The sequence below is a fragment of the Alexandromys fortis genome, unplaced genomic scaffold, assembly GCF_014885135.2.
Source record: "Alexandromys fortis isolate MF-2015 unplaced genomic scaffold, M_Fortis_MF-2015_v1.1 scaffold_408, whole genome shotgun sequence".
Lineage (NCBI taxonomy): Eukaryota > Metazoa > Chordata > Mammalia > Rodentia > Cricetidae > Alexandromys > Alexandromys fortis.
In genome coordinates, this window is record NW_026068283.1 from 322,086 (window position 1) to 338,048 (window position 15,963).

General features: G+C 49.5%; 1 protein-coding gene across 1 annotated transcript in view; it reads right to left on the minus strand.

The window, feature by feature from the left end:
- Positions 1–15,963, minus strand: part of Prkd2 (protein kinase D2) — a 32,440-nt gene continuing 16,477 nt past the window's right edge. Inside the window, exons 10-18 of the mRNA XM_050132199.1 lie at positions 14,190–14,448; positions 12,758–12,810; positions 12,027–12,099; positions 10,692–10,798; positions 10,083–10,244; positions 5,741–5,839; positions 4,246–4,513; positions 873–958; positions 1–637 (exon numbers count right to left, since the gene is read on the minus strand). Of these exons, the coding sequence (XP_049988156.1) occupies positions 437–637; positions 873–958; positions 4,246–4,513; positions 5,741–5,839; positions 10,083–10,244; positions 10,692–10,798; positions 12,027–12,099; positions 12,758–12,810; positions 14,190–14,448 (1,308 nt within the window). The 3' untranslated portion in view covers positions 1–436. The remainder of the gene's footprint in view (positions 638–872; positions 959–4,245; positions 4,514–5,740; positions 5,840–10,082; positions 10,245–10,691; positions 10,799–12,026; positions 12,100–12,757; positions 12,811–14,189; positions 14,449–15,963) is intronic.

A 15,963-nucleotide genomic window follows, 5' to 3' on the forward strand; every position in this document is an offset into this window, starting at 1 on the left:
ACTGTTTAAAAAGTACATTTATTTATTGTGTGTGTGTGGAGGGCACTTGTGGTGGTCGAAGGACAACAGGCGGGAGTTGATGCTCTTATTCAAACAGGTGTGTCCAAGGAATCAAACTCAGGTTGTCAGGCTTGATGGCAAGTGCCTTTAGCCATAGCGTTACCCTCCAGCCTTGGAGCCTCCTATTCATACAGTCCTTCTTGTGGGCAACAGTCTAATGACTCTAGGGCAGTGGCATCAGAGACTGAGACCATGGCCCCCAGAAGAGTCTATTTCAATGACTGAAAGACAGCTCCGGTGACTGATGCCCCATTCCCCTGTCCCCCTGCATAGTGCCTCATCCAGTCTGTGCAGGAAGCCATTTTCCCTAGAACAGTTTGCTTCAGGGATGGAGCGCAGGATTCCGCAGAAAGCAGCCCAGAGGGAAACGCTGGCCTTAGAGGATGCTGATCCGCTCAGCCAGCCCCTGCATCTCGTGGTCCTGCGGCAGACGGGCGCCACTCAGGTCCCCTTCTGCAGATGTCCCATGCCGCTCTGTCACAAACTGATCCCAGCGCGCGTCGTCACTCTCGTGTGTAATATATCGCTCGCCCATCTTTCTCTCCAGCTCTCGGAGGTCAAGCCATGTTTGGTACTCCTGGGCGGTGAAAAACCCGGTTAGCATGGGCACCTCACGCTGAGCAGAGTACAGTAGTCTTAGCAACAGTCTGGACTCCGCTGGGACCAATGATGGTAAAGCGCCACACCCCACAACCTGCTCGGCCAATAGCGGTGCAACCCCCTCTCCAACCACAGCCCAGCAACAGGCTAGTCAATCAGCCAATTAAAGACCTAGTTCTGCGGCTTTCTCGAGCCCCACCTCCATACGTCACCTGTAACCAGGGGTGGCTGAGAGACTTGTCAACGCTGTAGCGCTTGCGCATTTTCACCTGCAACAGGTTATTGATGAGGTCGATGGCTGTGGGGTGGAGGGGAAAGACAGATGAAGCGCCACTGGAGTGACAGGTGGCCCCTTCCAGCAGGGCACCCCACCCTGCCTGCCTCAAGGGCGTATCTCCAGCACTGGCCCAGGCGACCAAACACTTATCCCTGCCTTTCTCATTAAATTCCAAATCCTGCCACTCAAGGTGGCCCACACCGGCAATTCCAGCACTTGGGAAGTGGAAGCTAGAAGATAAGGAGTTCGAGGCCAACCTGGCTACACCCGGCAATTGCTGGGATTGTAAGTATATGCCAGCATGACCAGCTCAAATTTTTAAAATTAGTTTTGGACTGATGGTCGTGGTCTACACCTTTAATCCCAGCACTCGGGAGGCAGAGGGGGGGGGGGGAGGCAGGTGAGTTCAAGGACAGACAGCCTGGGATACATAGTGATACACTGTATCAAGAAACAAAACTTTTATTTATTTGTATCAAAAACCAAACAAAATTTATTTTTATTTATACTTATGTATGTGTCTGTGTATATGGATGAAGGTGTCTTCTTAGGCCAGAAGAGAGAATTGGAATCCCCTGGAGCTGGAGTTACAGGCAAATTGTCAGCTACTTAACGTGGGTGCTGGGACCCAAACTCCAGGTCTTAACTGCTGAGACATCTGTCCAGCCCTTCTAACTCCATTTTTCCCTTAATTTTTTAAAATAAATCTTTTATTAAAATATTTATTTATAAATATATGTGTTCTGTCTGCATGTATGCCTACATGACAGAAAAGACCATCAGATAGCTTATAGTTGTGAACCACAATCTGGTTGCTGGGAATTGAACTCAGGACCTTTTGAAGAACAGCCAGTACACTTAACTGCCAAGCTGTCTCTTCAGCCACTAGTTCCACTTTTCAAAAGTGTGCTTTTTGAGGTGAAAGCATATTTATTTCCAATGGAATACTGACATCACTGGGATCAGCGGGGAGCTAACAATAACATACCATATTGGCAAAAGGAAACTGGGGAAAAAGTCCTACCACTCGCCCAAGTCACTGTTGCCTGCAGAGACCCAGTGACAGAAGCCAGGTGATTGTGAAAAAGAAGGCACTGAGTGTCAGGTTTCCAGCCGAGGTCCCCTGAGGCTTTGTCACTGGCAGTGCATCTTGGAGAACAAGGCTTCACTTGCATAGGGGCAATATCCTCAAGGATCCCATGGATACCAAACTCCATAGATGCTCAAGTCCTTTATATAAAACAGCAGAGTATTTGTTTACAGCCTCCGCATATTCCCCCTGCTTGCTTTGAACCATTTCTAGATAACTTATAATAGTATTCTTGTTACATTGCTATGGAGTGAACCTAGCACTTCACAGGTACAGGGCAAGAGAACTTCCACTGACCTGGCCACACCCCAACCTTTCAGGATGGTTTCTAGACATGTGCTCCAATGCCAAGCCATGATACCACCAGCCCCTCACTGGGGGAGGTAGGAATTCTATCACTGCCCTATACATTCACATAGATTTCTTTTTTTTTTAATTTTTTTTTGGGGGGGGGTTTCGAGACAGGGTTTCTCTGTGGCTGGTCTCAAACTCACAGAGATCCGCCTGCCTCTGCCTCCCGAGTGCTGGGATTAAAGGTGTATGCCACCATCGCCCGGCTCACATAGATTTTTTTTTACTAATACAATGGATTGTTATGTAAATAATTGCCATATTGTGTTGCTCAGGAACAATGCTAACAAAGCCTTACCAGGTTCTCTGAGCATTAGTCTCCAATCCCAGCATTTGGGAGTGAAGGCAGGAGGATCAGGAGTACAAAGTCCACTTCAGCGACATAGTCCAAAGCCAGCCAAACCAAACCAAACAAGTCCACCCATGACTCTCATCCTCTCAAATGTTCTACCCCACACCTCGCCCCAAGCCCCATGCCTCAGGGTTTATCTCTCAGGCCCACTGGCCAACTGATGAACTTGTCTTTGCTGGACAATCCAATAGCCACATCCCTAGACTTTGGACACATTTCTAAGCTGCAGGCTCCTCTCCGCTCCATTGATAGAGTCTGGCTCCAGCCACTCACTGTCTAGAGAGGGGTTGGGGACCAGCTCAGTCATAGAGCACTTTACTACCATGCTGGAGGCTCTGGGCTCAATTCCTACTGCTGCAAAAGGAAAAACAGAACATCTGATGGGGCTGCAGGGGTGGCTCAGTGGTTAAGAGCACTGGCTGCTCTTCCAGAGGATCTAGGTTAGGTTTCCAGTACCCACATGGAGGCTCACAACTACTGGTACCTCTAGTTCCGGGGATCTGACACCCATATCCAGCCTTCCGGAGCACCAGGCATGATGCATATGATGCACATACATACATGAAAGCAAAAGAGCCATACACATGAAACAAGATGACAGGAGAGACTCAGACACACACACACACACACACACACACACACACACACACAGAAGAAAAAGTACTGCTTCCCCAGTACTTGTTTCTGTACTTGGCTCAGAGTCTCAAGCCACCATTACACCCTTGGCCACCAGGGTTACCCACAAGTCACCTGCCCCTCCAGGTTTCACTCTCAGCTCTACCCACTCACCCAGCCCTGCCTCTCTGACCCCCCTCTCTTACAGTCCCACCTGTGGGGATATTTTGTTTGTGTTTTAACAAATAAAGCTTGCCTGAAGATCAGAGTGCAGAGCCAAGCCACTAGAGGCCAGGCAGTGGTGGCACATACCTTTAATCCCAGGATTTGGGAAACAGAGGCAGAGAGATCTCTGTTAGTACAAGGCCACCCTGGGCTACACAAGATTGAATTCATCTAAAAGAGAAACATAGTTCACACAAAGGTGATCCCACGCCTTTAACCCCAGCACTAGGGAGGTGGAGACAGGAGTGGTATGCCTGAGCAAAGAGAGGACTATAAGGCAGGAGGAGACAGGAGCTCAGGGCAGACTGAGGTTTGGTGGAGACAGCTGCAGTCTGAGGAGACAGTCTGAGGACAGGATCGGCCCTTTGGTCTGAGCATTGGTAGAGGTAAAAGGTCTCTCTAGTGGCTGCACTGCTTCTCTGATCCTTCAGCTTTCACCGTCTAATATCTGACACCAGGTTTTATTATTAAGACCAGTTAGAATTCATGCTACACCCACCCACATTTTGTCATGGGCTCACGCCCACCATCTGATAGTCCACCCACCCAGGCCCAGCTTGGCCCCAACTCTCTGACAGCCTCACCCACTAGCTGTGGCCTCACCCCGTTGTGCGTGCGTGCCCATGAAGTCTGAGGCCGGCTCCATCCCCAGCTTATCTGTCTATCGAGGCTCACCTCCTGATGAGATGCGGCTCCAGGGGCTGGCTGGGTACATAAAGGCTGCGTTCTGGATCTGGTCATTGATGTCCTCATCCTCATTGAAGGGGAACGTGCCGCTGAGGCTCACGTACATGATCACACCCACGGACCACATGTCGAGCGAGCGGTTGTAACCCTGGTTGAGCAGCACCTCGGGTGCCAAGTAGGCGGGTGTGCCCACCACGGAGCGCCGGAAGGACTTCTCACCAATGATGCGAGCAAAGCCGAAGTCACACAGCTTCACCTGCGAAGGTGGCAGGTCAAGGTTGTGAGCAATGACGGTGTCACCTCCCCCACTGTCTACACCACTGCCACCTCAGTATTCCACATGCAGCTCACTGAACTGTGCCCAGGATGGAGAAATCTCGATTAAGTGTTCTCTAAAGTCGTCTGTGCCTCCTAGTTTGGGTTGTGGCCTCTGAATGACCCTTTGTAGATGGTTCCTACTGGACAGGTGTATGGACTGAAAAAGGCACAGGCAATGTTCTAGAAGCTTTGTCCAGCTGGAATGAACACGTGATTTCAGACAAGGACTCTGGTCTCTCCACACTGGGAATGGGCTCACTTTTAGGATTTCTGGGGATTAGAGAGGAACAGGCATGCAGGACCTGCAGGTGTAGGCACATAGTCTCAGCTACCTACAGGCAGAGCTAGGAAGATCACAAATTCAAAAAAACAAAAACCAGTTGAAGGCTAGCCTGGACTACAGACTGAGTTCAAAGTTAGCCTGAACAACTCATTAATTTATTTTTTTAATGCAGAATATAGATTAAGAAAAAGAGCTTGAGCTGAGCAGTGGTGGCACACGCCTTTAATCCCAGGTAGGTGGATCTCTGTGAGTTCGAGTCCAGTCTGGTCTACAAAGAAGGAAAAAAAAAGAAAAAGAAATCTTGAGCATGAGAGGGGGTTTCAAGGAAAATACTGGGACCTTATCTCAAATAAAAATTAAATGTGATTGAATTCTCTTAATGATAAAAAGCACTTGTCTAAAACCCCCCAATAAGGATCTTGAGGGTAGTTTGGCAATAAAGCACCTGCCTAGAATCCCCCAGTGAGGGGCTAGATGTGGGGCTCAGTGCTAGAGCACAGGCCTAGGTTCCATCCCTAGAAGGTGAGAGGCGAATGGGGTGCAAGGGAAGTGAGGTGGGCCACTTTCCCTACTATGTCAGTGAAGGAAAGGGATAATACATTTCTTGTACCTCTTGTCTTTCTTCCTTTGTTCTAGCTAGACCATGGGCTGTGAAGGCCAGAAGTGCCACCAAACCGTCTTAAACATAACAGCCAGGAAAAGGGTGCACAAGGCTATGTAGTACCTTTGCAGGCTGAGAATACCTAGGTCAGATGCAATCCGGTGGGATCAAGCCCCTGTCTTAAGCCGTGTCAGACTAAGGTCTGAAGCTCACCTGCAACTAGACTTTGAGTCACTGCCTACACCCTGGCTGTCAGGGCTGGGGGGGGGGGCATAACAGACCTGAGGAAATGGATCAGCAGATGCCAGCAACACGTTCTCTGGTTTCAAGTCACAGTGGACGATGTTCTTGAAGTGCAGGTGTCTCAAGGCCACCAGGATCTGAGGAGAGGAGGCAGGGCCAGTGAGAAAGGAGACAGAGAAGCAATCCTGAAGTCCACCCATGAACCCCACCCAGGTCTTCCCCAGCCCCACTGAGGATGCTACCTGGGTTAGGGAGTCATTAAGGAAGGAATCCAGAAATGGTAGAACCATTTACCCTCCAGAGTTAAGAGCCTGATGTCGAACTCTACAAAGACCCAGCTTAGAATCCTCATGAGCTATTAAAACAGCAGGAGCTCCCAAGACACTTCCTTTATGTGATGCAATTTAAAAAAAAATTTTGAGCTGGGCGGTGGTGGCGCACGCCTTTAATCCCAGCACTCGGGAGGCAGAGGCAGGCGGATCTCTGTGAGTTCGAGACCAGCCTGGTCTACAAGAGCTAGTTCCAGGACAGGCTCCAAAGCCACAGAGAAACCCTGTCTCGAAAAACCAAAAAAACAAAAAAAAAACCCACACCATTTTGAGGCTTGATGTCGTGGTGCGTGTGCCTTTAATCCCAGTACTTGGGAGGCAGAGGCAGGCGGATCTTTGTGAGTTCAAGGCCAGCCTGGTCTATGGAAGGAGTTCCCCAACAGTCAGGGCTGCACTATAAAAAGAAAACAAAACAACAAACAGAAAACCTTGTTTTGGTTGGCAAGATGGTGGCTCAGCAGGTAAAGGAGCTTGCCACTAAGGCAGATGACCTAAATCCAATTCCTTGAACCCACGTGGGGGAAGGAGAGAAGCAACTTCTGCACGCTGTCCTCTCATCTCCATGTGTGCTGTGGCATGTGCCCTTCCCCTACCTCACACAATTAAATTTTTTGACTTTTGTTTTGCTTTGCTTTGTTTTTAGAGACATGGTTTCTCTGTGTAACAGTTCTGACTGTATAGGAACTCTCTCTGTGGACCAGGCAGGTCTCAGACTCACAGAGATCCACCTGCTTCTGCTTCCCAAGTACTAGGATTAAAGGCGTGGTCCAACACTGAGTGGCCTCTTGTTTTATTTTTAAGATAGGGTCTTATGTATCCCAGGCTAGCCCCAAAGTCACAAGGTAGCCAAAGCTAGCCTTCAAGTGTATCCTTGTATCTCTCAGATTCCAGGGTTACAAGCCCGTGTACCACACACTGTTGAGCTCGGGACTTAATAATACCTACCTGGAAGGGTAGTAGTGGTGCCTAAATAAGTTCCTGAGGCAAAGAACAGGGTCCAGCACTTAGAGTGGAGCAGGCAAGAACCCTGAAGACAGAAATCTGCAGGAGAGAGAGAGAGGGGGAGAGGGAGAAGAGAGAGAGAGAAAACACAGGATAAAATGGAAGACCGTAGAGAAACTACTTTGGTTGCTGACCGCATTCAGCCCCCTCTTCCACAGTCAGGATGTATATCTCCCAGCATGCCTAGCGAATCCAGGCATACTGACAGGGGTGTGGAGACAGAGCAGCAGCACAGTGCAGGATGCCTAGTACCAACAGAGGATCTGTCCCAGAGTGAAGGAAGGCCCAAACAGAGGGGAGGCCTCTTCGGGGAGAACTGAACCTCTGAGCACACCAGGGAATGTCGAGCACTGCAAAGGTTAAAACTCCATGGTGAATGAAGGCCACGGGTGGAGCCATGGCCTGGCTAGCGTGCACAAAGCCCTGGTTCCACCCCAGTATTGCGTAAGGTGGATGTGATGGTTCAAGGTCTTCTTTGACTACACAGCAAGTTCGAGGTCTCAAACAACAATAACAATAAAAAGGGCTGGAGAGATGGCTCAGTGGTTAACAGCACTGGTTGCTCTTATAGAGGACCTAAGTTCAATTCCCAGCACCCACGTGGCAGCTCACAATTGTAACTCCAGTTCCCGAAGATCTGACACCTTTGCACCAACGCACATAAAATAAATTTAAGAAAAGGAAAAAAGAGCTGGGTAGTGGTGGCACAGGCCTGTTGTGACAACAGCTCCTTCAGCCAATAGCCTTTAAGATACAGGCCCACTTTGGGCGTGGTCTCATGTAGTGTAAGTGCAGATGAGAAGTGCCCTTTCTTCCGCTGGATTGGTTCCGGTTCCCAGCACTCCCAGAGGATGTGGATCTCTATCCTTACTGTGAGTTTATCCTCGCATAAGCAAACCTTTGTTATACTCGATTCCGGACTATTGTGGAACTCTTGATACTACTACATACACCTTTAATCCCAGCACTCAAGAGGCAGAGGCAGGTCAATCTTTTGTGAGTTTGAGGCCAGCCTGGTCTACAGAGGGAGTTCCAGGACAGCCAGGGCTGCTTCACAGAGAAACCTTGTCTTGGAAAAAAAAAAAAAAAAAAAAAAAAGAAAGAAAGAAAGAAAGAAAGAAAGAAAGAGAAAAGGAAGGGAGAGAGAGAGAGAGAGAAGTTGTAAATAAATGCCGGGATAAAAAGATGGCTTAGTGTGCAAAGGCACTGGCCACCAAGCCTGAAGGCCTGCATTCAGTCCCTGGGATCCGCCTGGTGGAAGGAGAGAACCAGTTCCTACAAGTTGTCCTTCGCTCTCCACACACATGTGCACCATGGCTCTCAAGCTGTAGTACATGCGTGCACACACATGCAAACTTACACAGTATATGTAACAAGACACTGATCATCATAAAGGACAATGACCTCACATCTGTCATATGCAAAGAGCACTAATAATGCAATAAGCATACTTCGTGACCCATGCCTGTAAGCCCAGTTGTTTGAAGGCATAGGCATTGCTGCAAATGGGAAGCCAGTCTTGTCTAAATACAGAGATACAGAGTTTCAGATCAGCCAAGGTCTCCAAAAGCAAAAACAAACCAACAAACAAAAGGGCTGGGGAGACAGTTTAGTTTGCTAGGACCACTATCTGCTCTTCCAGAGGAACAGGATTAAATTCCCAGCATACACATGGTGGCTCTTAACTCAAGTTTGGGGTGGGCGGGGGTGGGGGGCTGAGGGGTGAGGGTGTGTGGGGGGGGAGATAATGATCTGATGCCCTCTTCTGGCCTCCTCAGGTACTGCACATACCACACAGGGTGCAAATACATATATAAGGTAAACATTCACACACATAGAAAATAGTAAATCTGTCATGGTAGCCTATGTCTTTAATCCTAGAACTTGGGAGGCTGAGGAAGATGGATCTCTATGAGTTCCAGGGCAGCCTGCTCTACATAGTAAGATTCTGCCTCAAAACGAAAAAACTTTTTTAAAAATACTAATTTGACGTAAAACATACAAAAATAATAACGAATGTGTGGCGCACACATGTGACCCCAGCAGCAGTAAGGATGCAGGAGCAGCATGTGAGGCGAGCAGAGGTGAGCATGAGATCCTGTCTCCAAAGCCAAAAGCTAGTATGAAATCTTCCGAGCCTGGCAATTATTTTTATCCAGCATCTGTAAGAAGTGTGAAAGCATGCATCCTCCCACTTCGTTGTGGGAAAAGATGGAAAAGGTTTTAGACAATAAACATTGTTTTTACTTTCTGAGACAGGCTCTCAGGTAGCCCAGGCTGGCCTTGAAAACACTACACAGACAGGATGACCATGAACTCCTGATCTCCCAGCCTCCTGTAGCAGTCTGTGCCACGTGGCCATAATCCCGACACTCAGGGAACAGAAACAGGAGCATCCAAAGTTTAAGATCATCTTCATCTACACAGTAAGTGCCAGGCTGGCCCGAGCTACACGAGACCCTTTCTCAAAAAAAAAAAGCCAGGAGAGGTGATACAGAACTTTAGCACTATGATTAAAATACTGCCAATGATATTATAAAAGGGGGAAACTGGCTTCCCCTCCTCTTTCTCTCAGTCTTTCAGTCCTTCCAGTAGGCTCTTTAGCCGACACTCCCCCAGATGCTGCTCCATGCTTGACTCAGGTTGGGGTACTAGACACATAGTGGTAACAAGATAGCCCTTTGCCTTGGATGGCGGTGTTGTCACCACAGTGAGCCGGGCTGTCATAGGACGGCTAGTTATGATCAATAACGTGTTTACTGAGCCCTGGTTGTCCTTTTCTTTTTACTTTTTTTTTTTTTTTGAGATAGGGTCTCACAGTGCAACTCTGGCTGTCCTAAAACTCACAGATATCTGCCTGCCTCTGTCTCCCAAGTGCTAGGATTAAAGGTGTGTGCCATCATACCCAGCTTCTGCCTCTCCATCTCTTATTGCTGTTAATAAGATTTCCACCTGTTTCTCTAACTCTGCCCTCTTGATTTCCCAGTGCACTAGCCTGTTCTCCAGGCCTCCGCCAGGGGGGCTCCCGAGACCAAGGCACACAGCGCACCTGCGTGATGAGGAACTTGGTGAGGCGCTCAGGAAGCCGGCCCTTCTCACTGGAGAGGATCATCTCCAACATGTCCCCATGCAGTTTCTCCATCACCACGAATACCTTCTCAGGGGTCTCGAACATGCACTCGAGGTTCACGATGCCGGGGTGCCGCAGACTCTGTCCGGGAATGAGGGCTGAGGATCAGCATGGCAAGAGGTGGAAAGCACTTGGAGAGGTCTTTGCATGGGAACCCACTGGGAGGGCCTGGGCGGGAGGAGAGTACAGCAGGACGCTTGGGAAAATAGCAAGCTGCGCTGCTTTGGTTTCTATTTGCTTTTCTTCTTCAGGTTCTTGTGCATGCTAGGCCAAGTGTTCTACCGGAGATCCCCAGCCCGCGAGATCTTCCTATGGCTCCTATATTAGAAAGCCCTCTGGTATCTTTCTACCCTCCTCCCTGGTCTCACTTCTTTCATGGCTCTAGGGTTCCCTGTCACATGCACGGGCTGATCCTGGCCCCTCTCTGCTCAGACATGTACACCTTGATCACTCCTAGACTGTGGCTCAGGTTGTACATAAAAGGAGTACGCTGGAAGGGCATGGCTGCGTCATGGTCCCCGCGGTCACCTGGAGAATGGCCACTTCATTCCTGAGCTGGCTCTCCTGCTTGGTGGGGAAGCGCAGTTTGTCAATGACTTTTACTGCAACGTCTCTGCCAGTCTTCCTGTGTTTTCCTGAGGGAGGGCATAGAAAAGGGAAAGATCAGAGATCAAGGCCTCCCAGTTCCTTCCACCCCTCTAAGGAGACCCAGATACAATTGACCAAAGATGTTAGAAGCCTCCAAAGTTTCTCTGAGGAGTTCTCAATATGAGGGGTGGGAGGGCAGGGCTAGTGAGTAAAAGTGGGAGGGGCGGAGGCAGGGTTCAGTGGTAGAGCCCCTGCCTAGAATCCCCCAGTGAGGGGCTGGGGTGTGGCTCAGTGGTAGAGCCCCTGCCTAGAATCCCCCAGTGAGGGCTGGAGGCAGGGTTCAGTGGTAGAGCCCCTGCCTACCAATGAGGGGCTGGGGGCGTGGCTCAATGGGACAGCACCTGCCTAGCATTCAGGCTGCCCCGGGTTTCACCTCTAGGAAAAGAAAGACAGAAGAAAGATAAATGAGCTAGGCATGGTGGTCCAATCCTGTTATCCCAGCATTTGGAAGACTGAGGCGAAAGGATCCCAAGCTTGAGACCACACTGAGTCTCAAATGATAGGAACAGAGAGAGCTTCAATAAGGGCAATAATGAAAAGCCAGACACAATGAGGCAGAGGCAGACAGATCTCTGAGTTTGAGATCAATCTGGTCTACAAAGTTCTAGGACAGCCAGAGCTATACAAAAAGAAAAACCTTGTCTAGGGGGAGGGCAACGGATAACATGGGCAACTACACTCATAAGCGAGCAGAAGCCAAAAGGTACATCGCCTTTACTGGGTGTCAACCTGACACAAGCTAGAGTCGGCAGAGGAAGCCTCAGCTGAGGAAATGCCTCCATGAGATCTAGTTATAAGGCATTTTTTCATTTAGTGGTCCAGCCCATGTTGGTTGGTGCTATCCCTGGGCTGCTGGGGAAGCAACTCAGTGACCAGCTCTCTTCCGTGTGGCCTCTGCACCAGTCCCTGCCTCCAGGACCCTGCCCTGTTTGAGCTCCTGTCCTTCAGTGACGAAGTGTAAGTCAAATAAACCTTTCCTCCACACCTTGCTTTTTAGTCATGGTGTCTCTCTCGCTACAGCAATAAAAACCCTAAGACATCTCCTTTAACGACAGGCAAGAAGCCCCCTGGTTTTGCTGATGAGAAGAGGAACCTTCAAATCCCATACCTGGAATCCAGCTTCCCAACCCCAACAAAACAGGAGGCAGGCAGCAAGGAGGGCACAGTGCCACCTGACCCTGGGCAGCCTCTGGGCCAGGCCTGTGGCATCCTTACCTCCATAGACAACTCCAAACTGCCCAGAGCCCAGCACCTCATCTGGGAAGATCTGGTAGACAGTGGCGATGTCCTGTAAGGTGGAGACAGCAGGGTCATGGGTGCAATTGGAGATGAAAGAGGTCGGATGAGAACCGACAGGCCTGACTCTGCTCCACTGAGAGACGGTCCAGACCAGGCTGGCCTGAGGCACGGGAGCTGTCTTATAATGGAGGGGGAAGACCCCGGAAACTGAGCAGCACCAGTCCCTGGCTCTGGCTCCTCGACTATACGGTGGAGGAGGAAGTGAGCTGAGCACAGGCACGGCCGCATGCCACTCTGCCCCAGCTGCCTCCAGCGACTGACTGTATTCTGAGCCCAAATAACACCTTTCTCTCCTAAGTTGTTTTGAAATCTTTTATTTTATTTTTAATTAGGCTTGCTTTATTTTAAATTTGAACAAGATCAGCACCTCAGTTTCTAATTTTAGTGAAATGAAAATTGTTTTTTTTTTTTAGTCTATCTTAAATATGTGTAAGCGCATGAGTGCAGGCCGCTGGGCAGGCCAGGACAGCGCATGGGGTTTTCCGGAGCGGGGACTCAAACCCCAGTCCTCTTCAGGGCAAGTGCTCTTAACTGCTCAGTCATCTCTCCAGCTCCCCAAGTTTTGCTTTCAGCAGGATATTTTGACATAGTGCCCTAAAATGAAATTCAGTCAGGAGGAAGGTGCCCCAGGCTGGCAGAAGACTTACCACATTCTCCTGGATCTGACTGTTGGACACAGAAATACTCAGAGAAGCTCGTCCTAGGAGGAGAGGAGAGACAAGTCAACAGAGCCGTCACCTGTACCTCCCAAGGCTACACTCGGAACTTTAATTTCCTCATTTATAAAATGGGACTACAGGGGGCTGGAGAGATGGTTCAGCAGTTAAGAGCACTGGCTGCTCTTCCAGAGGTCCTGAGTTCAATTCCCAGCAACCACATGGTGGCTCTCAATCAGCTGTAGTAAGATCTGGCGCCCTCTTCTGGCCTGCAGGCATACATGCAGACAGAACACTGTATACATAATAAATAAATCTTTTTTTTTTTTTTTTTTAAAGAGGGGGCATACAAGAGTCGTGTCAGGACAGGGAGATAAACCAGATGTACTGAAAGACTCCAAATGGGACCTTGCAATCCTACAACTAGCACTGTACCCAGTATCCTCAGTGCCAGGGAAGAGAGGCATACTGATCCCACTTAAAAGAACAGGAAACTGAGGCTGGGAGGTATAACTTACCCCAGACTCTTCCTTGAATCTTGCGCCTTTCCTACTCCTCTTTTTAAGAGATTTTATTTTTACCTTTAGGGGTGTGTGTGTGTGCACGTATGTGTGCGTGAGCATGCTTACACACAAGTACAGTTGTCCACAGAGGCCAAAAGAGGGCCTAGGATCCCCTGGAGTTACAGGCGGTTGCGACTTGCCCAATGTGGGTGGTGGGAACTCAACTCGTCCTATACAAGAACAGCGAGTCCTCTTAACCACTGGGCCGTCTCCCCAGGCCTTTCTCTCCATTCTTCCTCCCTCTCCTACTCTTTATTCCTTGCTAGAGTCTTGCTGTATAGCTCAGTCTGGCTTTGAAATCAGTGCTCAGTCCAGACTGATCTCAAACTCACAGCAATCCTGCCACTTCTACCTCAAAAGAGCTGGAATACCAAGTGCGTGGTGCTCTCTATGCCTGACTAATCCTGTTCGTTTCCGTATACAGCCAGAGGGCCCTGGTTAAACACACACCGGACCCTGGAACTCTTCTGCACTCTGCCGAAGCTGCTCTATACCCTCAGCGTTCGCTCAGGCTCCTTGTGACAGACACACAGGCTGATGCAGACATCACCTGTGGTGTGTGTTCCTGACATACTGGCCTCCCTCTGGCGCTCGTGCGCAGAAGGCTCTCTCCTGCTTCCTCTCTGTGGTCCACACTGCCAGAGATGGGATTTTTCCCAGTAAAATGCCTCTGGCTTCCCAGCTTCTTCATCTCAGTCAGGCCCTACTGACTGTCATCTCAGAGACGACACACCCAGGGCAGGTAAGGGCTTCACAGAGACCCACATCCAGGTCTGAGCCCACCCAGCGTTACCTAGGTTTCCCCAGTCTACCCATGAACCATTGAGTGTCACCTCTTAGCACCCTGGATAGGGACTTACTGTGGGGTGTGTGGCCTGGGGCAGTGGGTGCATCTTGGAGGATAACAGGCATCAGTGCTTGGCGGATAGCTGTCTCCCAACCTCGAATGGCCTCTGTTCCCTGCCCACTCGGTCCTCCTGGGGCGCCGCCAGGTGTCTCGCCCACAAAGTAGATGACATTGGCCGTGACGATCTCAAAGCAGTGTGGGTTGGTGCCCGGAGGTACAAGGCTGAAGTTCTGAGCTGACTCCACTGCAAGGATTTCCGATAGTGGGATTTCCTGGCAAGGGATGGAACTGTCAGGACAGGCAAGCCTAGTAGGCCATCCCTGAAGAGTTCACGCTCCTAGAGGGCCACATCAAAGCCAGGATCAATAAGGAAAGGCCTGGTCCACATGGGGAGGTTGGGAGAGGTCTCCAGCAGTACCCACATCAACCGTAAGAACAGTTAGCTAGCTGACAGGAGACAGGGAACAGCATGTGCAAAGCTGAAGAAAGCTTGCTGTGCCCATCACATGGGACAGTACCTGGCACGCTGTAGGCACCTGACAAGTGTCTGACGTATGTATAAATGAAGGCCATGAGGCTCCACAAGGACATCAGGAGCCATATAAAGAAGACTGATTTTGGGCTGGAGAGATGGCTCAGAGGTTAAGAGCACTGACTGCTCTTCCAGAGGTCCTGAGTTCAATTCCCAGCAACCACATGATGGCTCACAACCATCTGTAATGAGACCTGGCACCCTCTTCTGGTGTGTGGGCATACATGGAGGCAGAATGTTGTACACATAATAAATAAAATTAAAAAAAAAAACTGATTTTGTCTAAGGGCTCTAGGGAGAGATAAAAAGGTTTGGAGCAAGGAAAGTCCATGAGACAAAATGAGGTCAAAACAGCAGATGAGGAGGAGGCTGTGGAAGAGGAAGTGCAGGGACCATTGTGCAGGCAAAGCACTGAGAAAGAAAGGAAGGGAGAAGAGAGGACAACTAGAGGACAGCCAGGCTCAGTGGCACAGGCCTATAATCCTAGTCACAGGGAAGGCGGCAGCAGGAGGAACCTAAGCAACTTGGTGAGATCCTGCTTCAAAAACAAAAAGTAGGAAGAGGGCTGGGGCGTGGCTCAGTGGTAGAGCCCCTGCCTAGAATCCCCCAGTGAGGGGCTGGGGATGAGGCTCAATGGTAGAGTGTTTAAGTTGGACCCTGGGTTTGAAAAAGTGACTTGCCAGGTGGTGGTGGCACATTCCTTTAATCCCAGCACTCGGGAGGCAGAGGTGTAGTGATGAGGCGAGCAGGCCTGCTTTTTGTCCCACTCAGTTCCCACATGGCTAGCTTTACACCCAAAATAACAACACACAAATTGTATTCATTTAAACACTGCCTGGCCCATTAGCTCTAGCCTCTTACTGGCTAACTCTCACATCTTGATTAACCCATTTCTATTAATGTGTGTAGTACCATGAGGTGGTGGCTTACCGGGAAGATTCTAACCTACGTCCATCTTGGGCTGGAGCTTCATGGCGTCTGCCTAACTCTGCTTTCTTTCTCCCACAATTCTGTTTTGTCTTCCCTCCCTACCTATTTTCTGACCTATCAGGCCAAGCAGTTTTCTTTATTAATTAACCAATGAAAGCAACAGATAGATAGATGACCCTCCTACATCACAGAGGCAGGTGGATCTCTGTGAGTTTAAGGTCAGCCTGGTCTATAAGAGCTAGTTCCAGGACAGGCTCCAAAGCCACAGAGAAACCCTGTCTTGAAAGACAAAACAAAACAAACAAACAAGCAAAAAAAAAAAAAA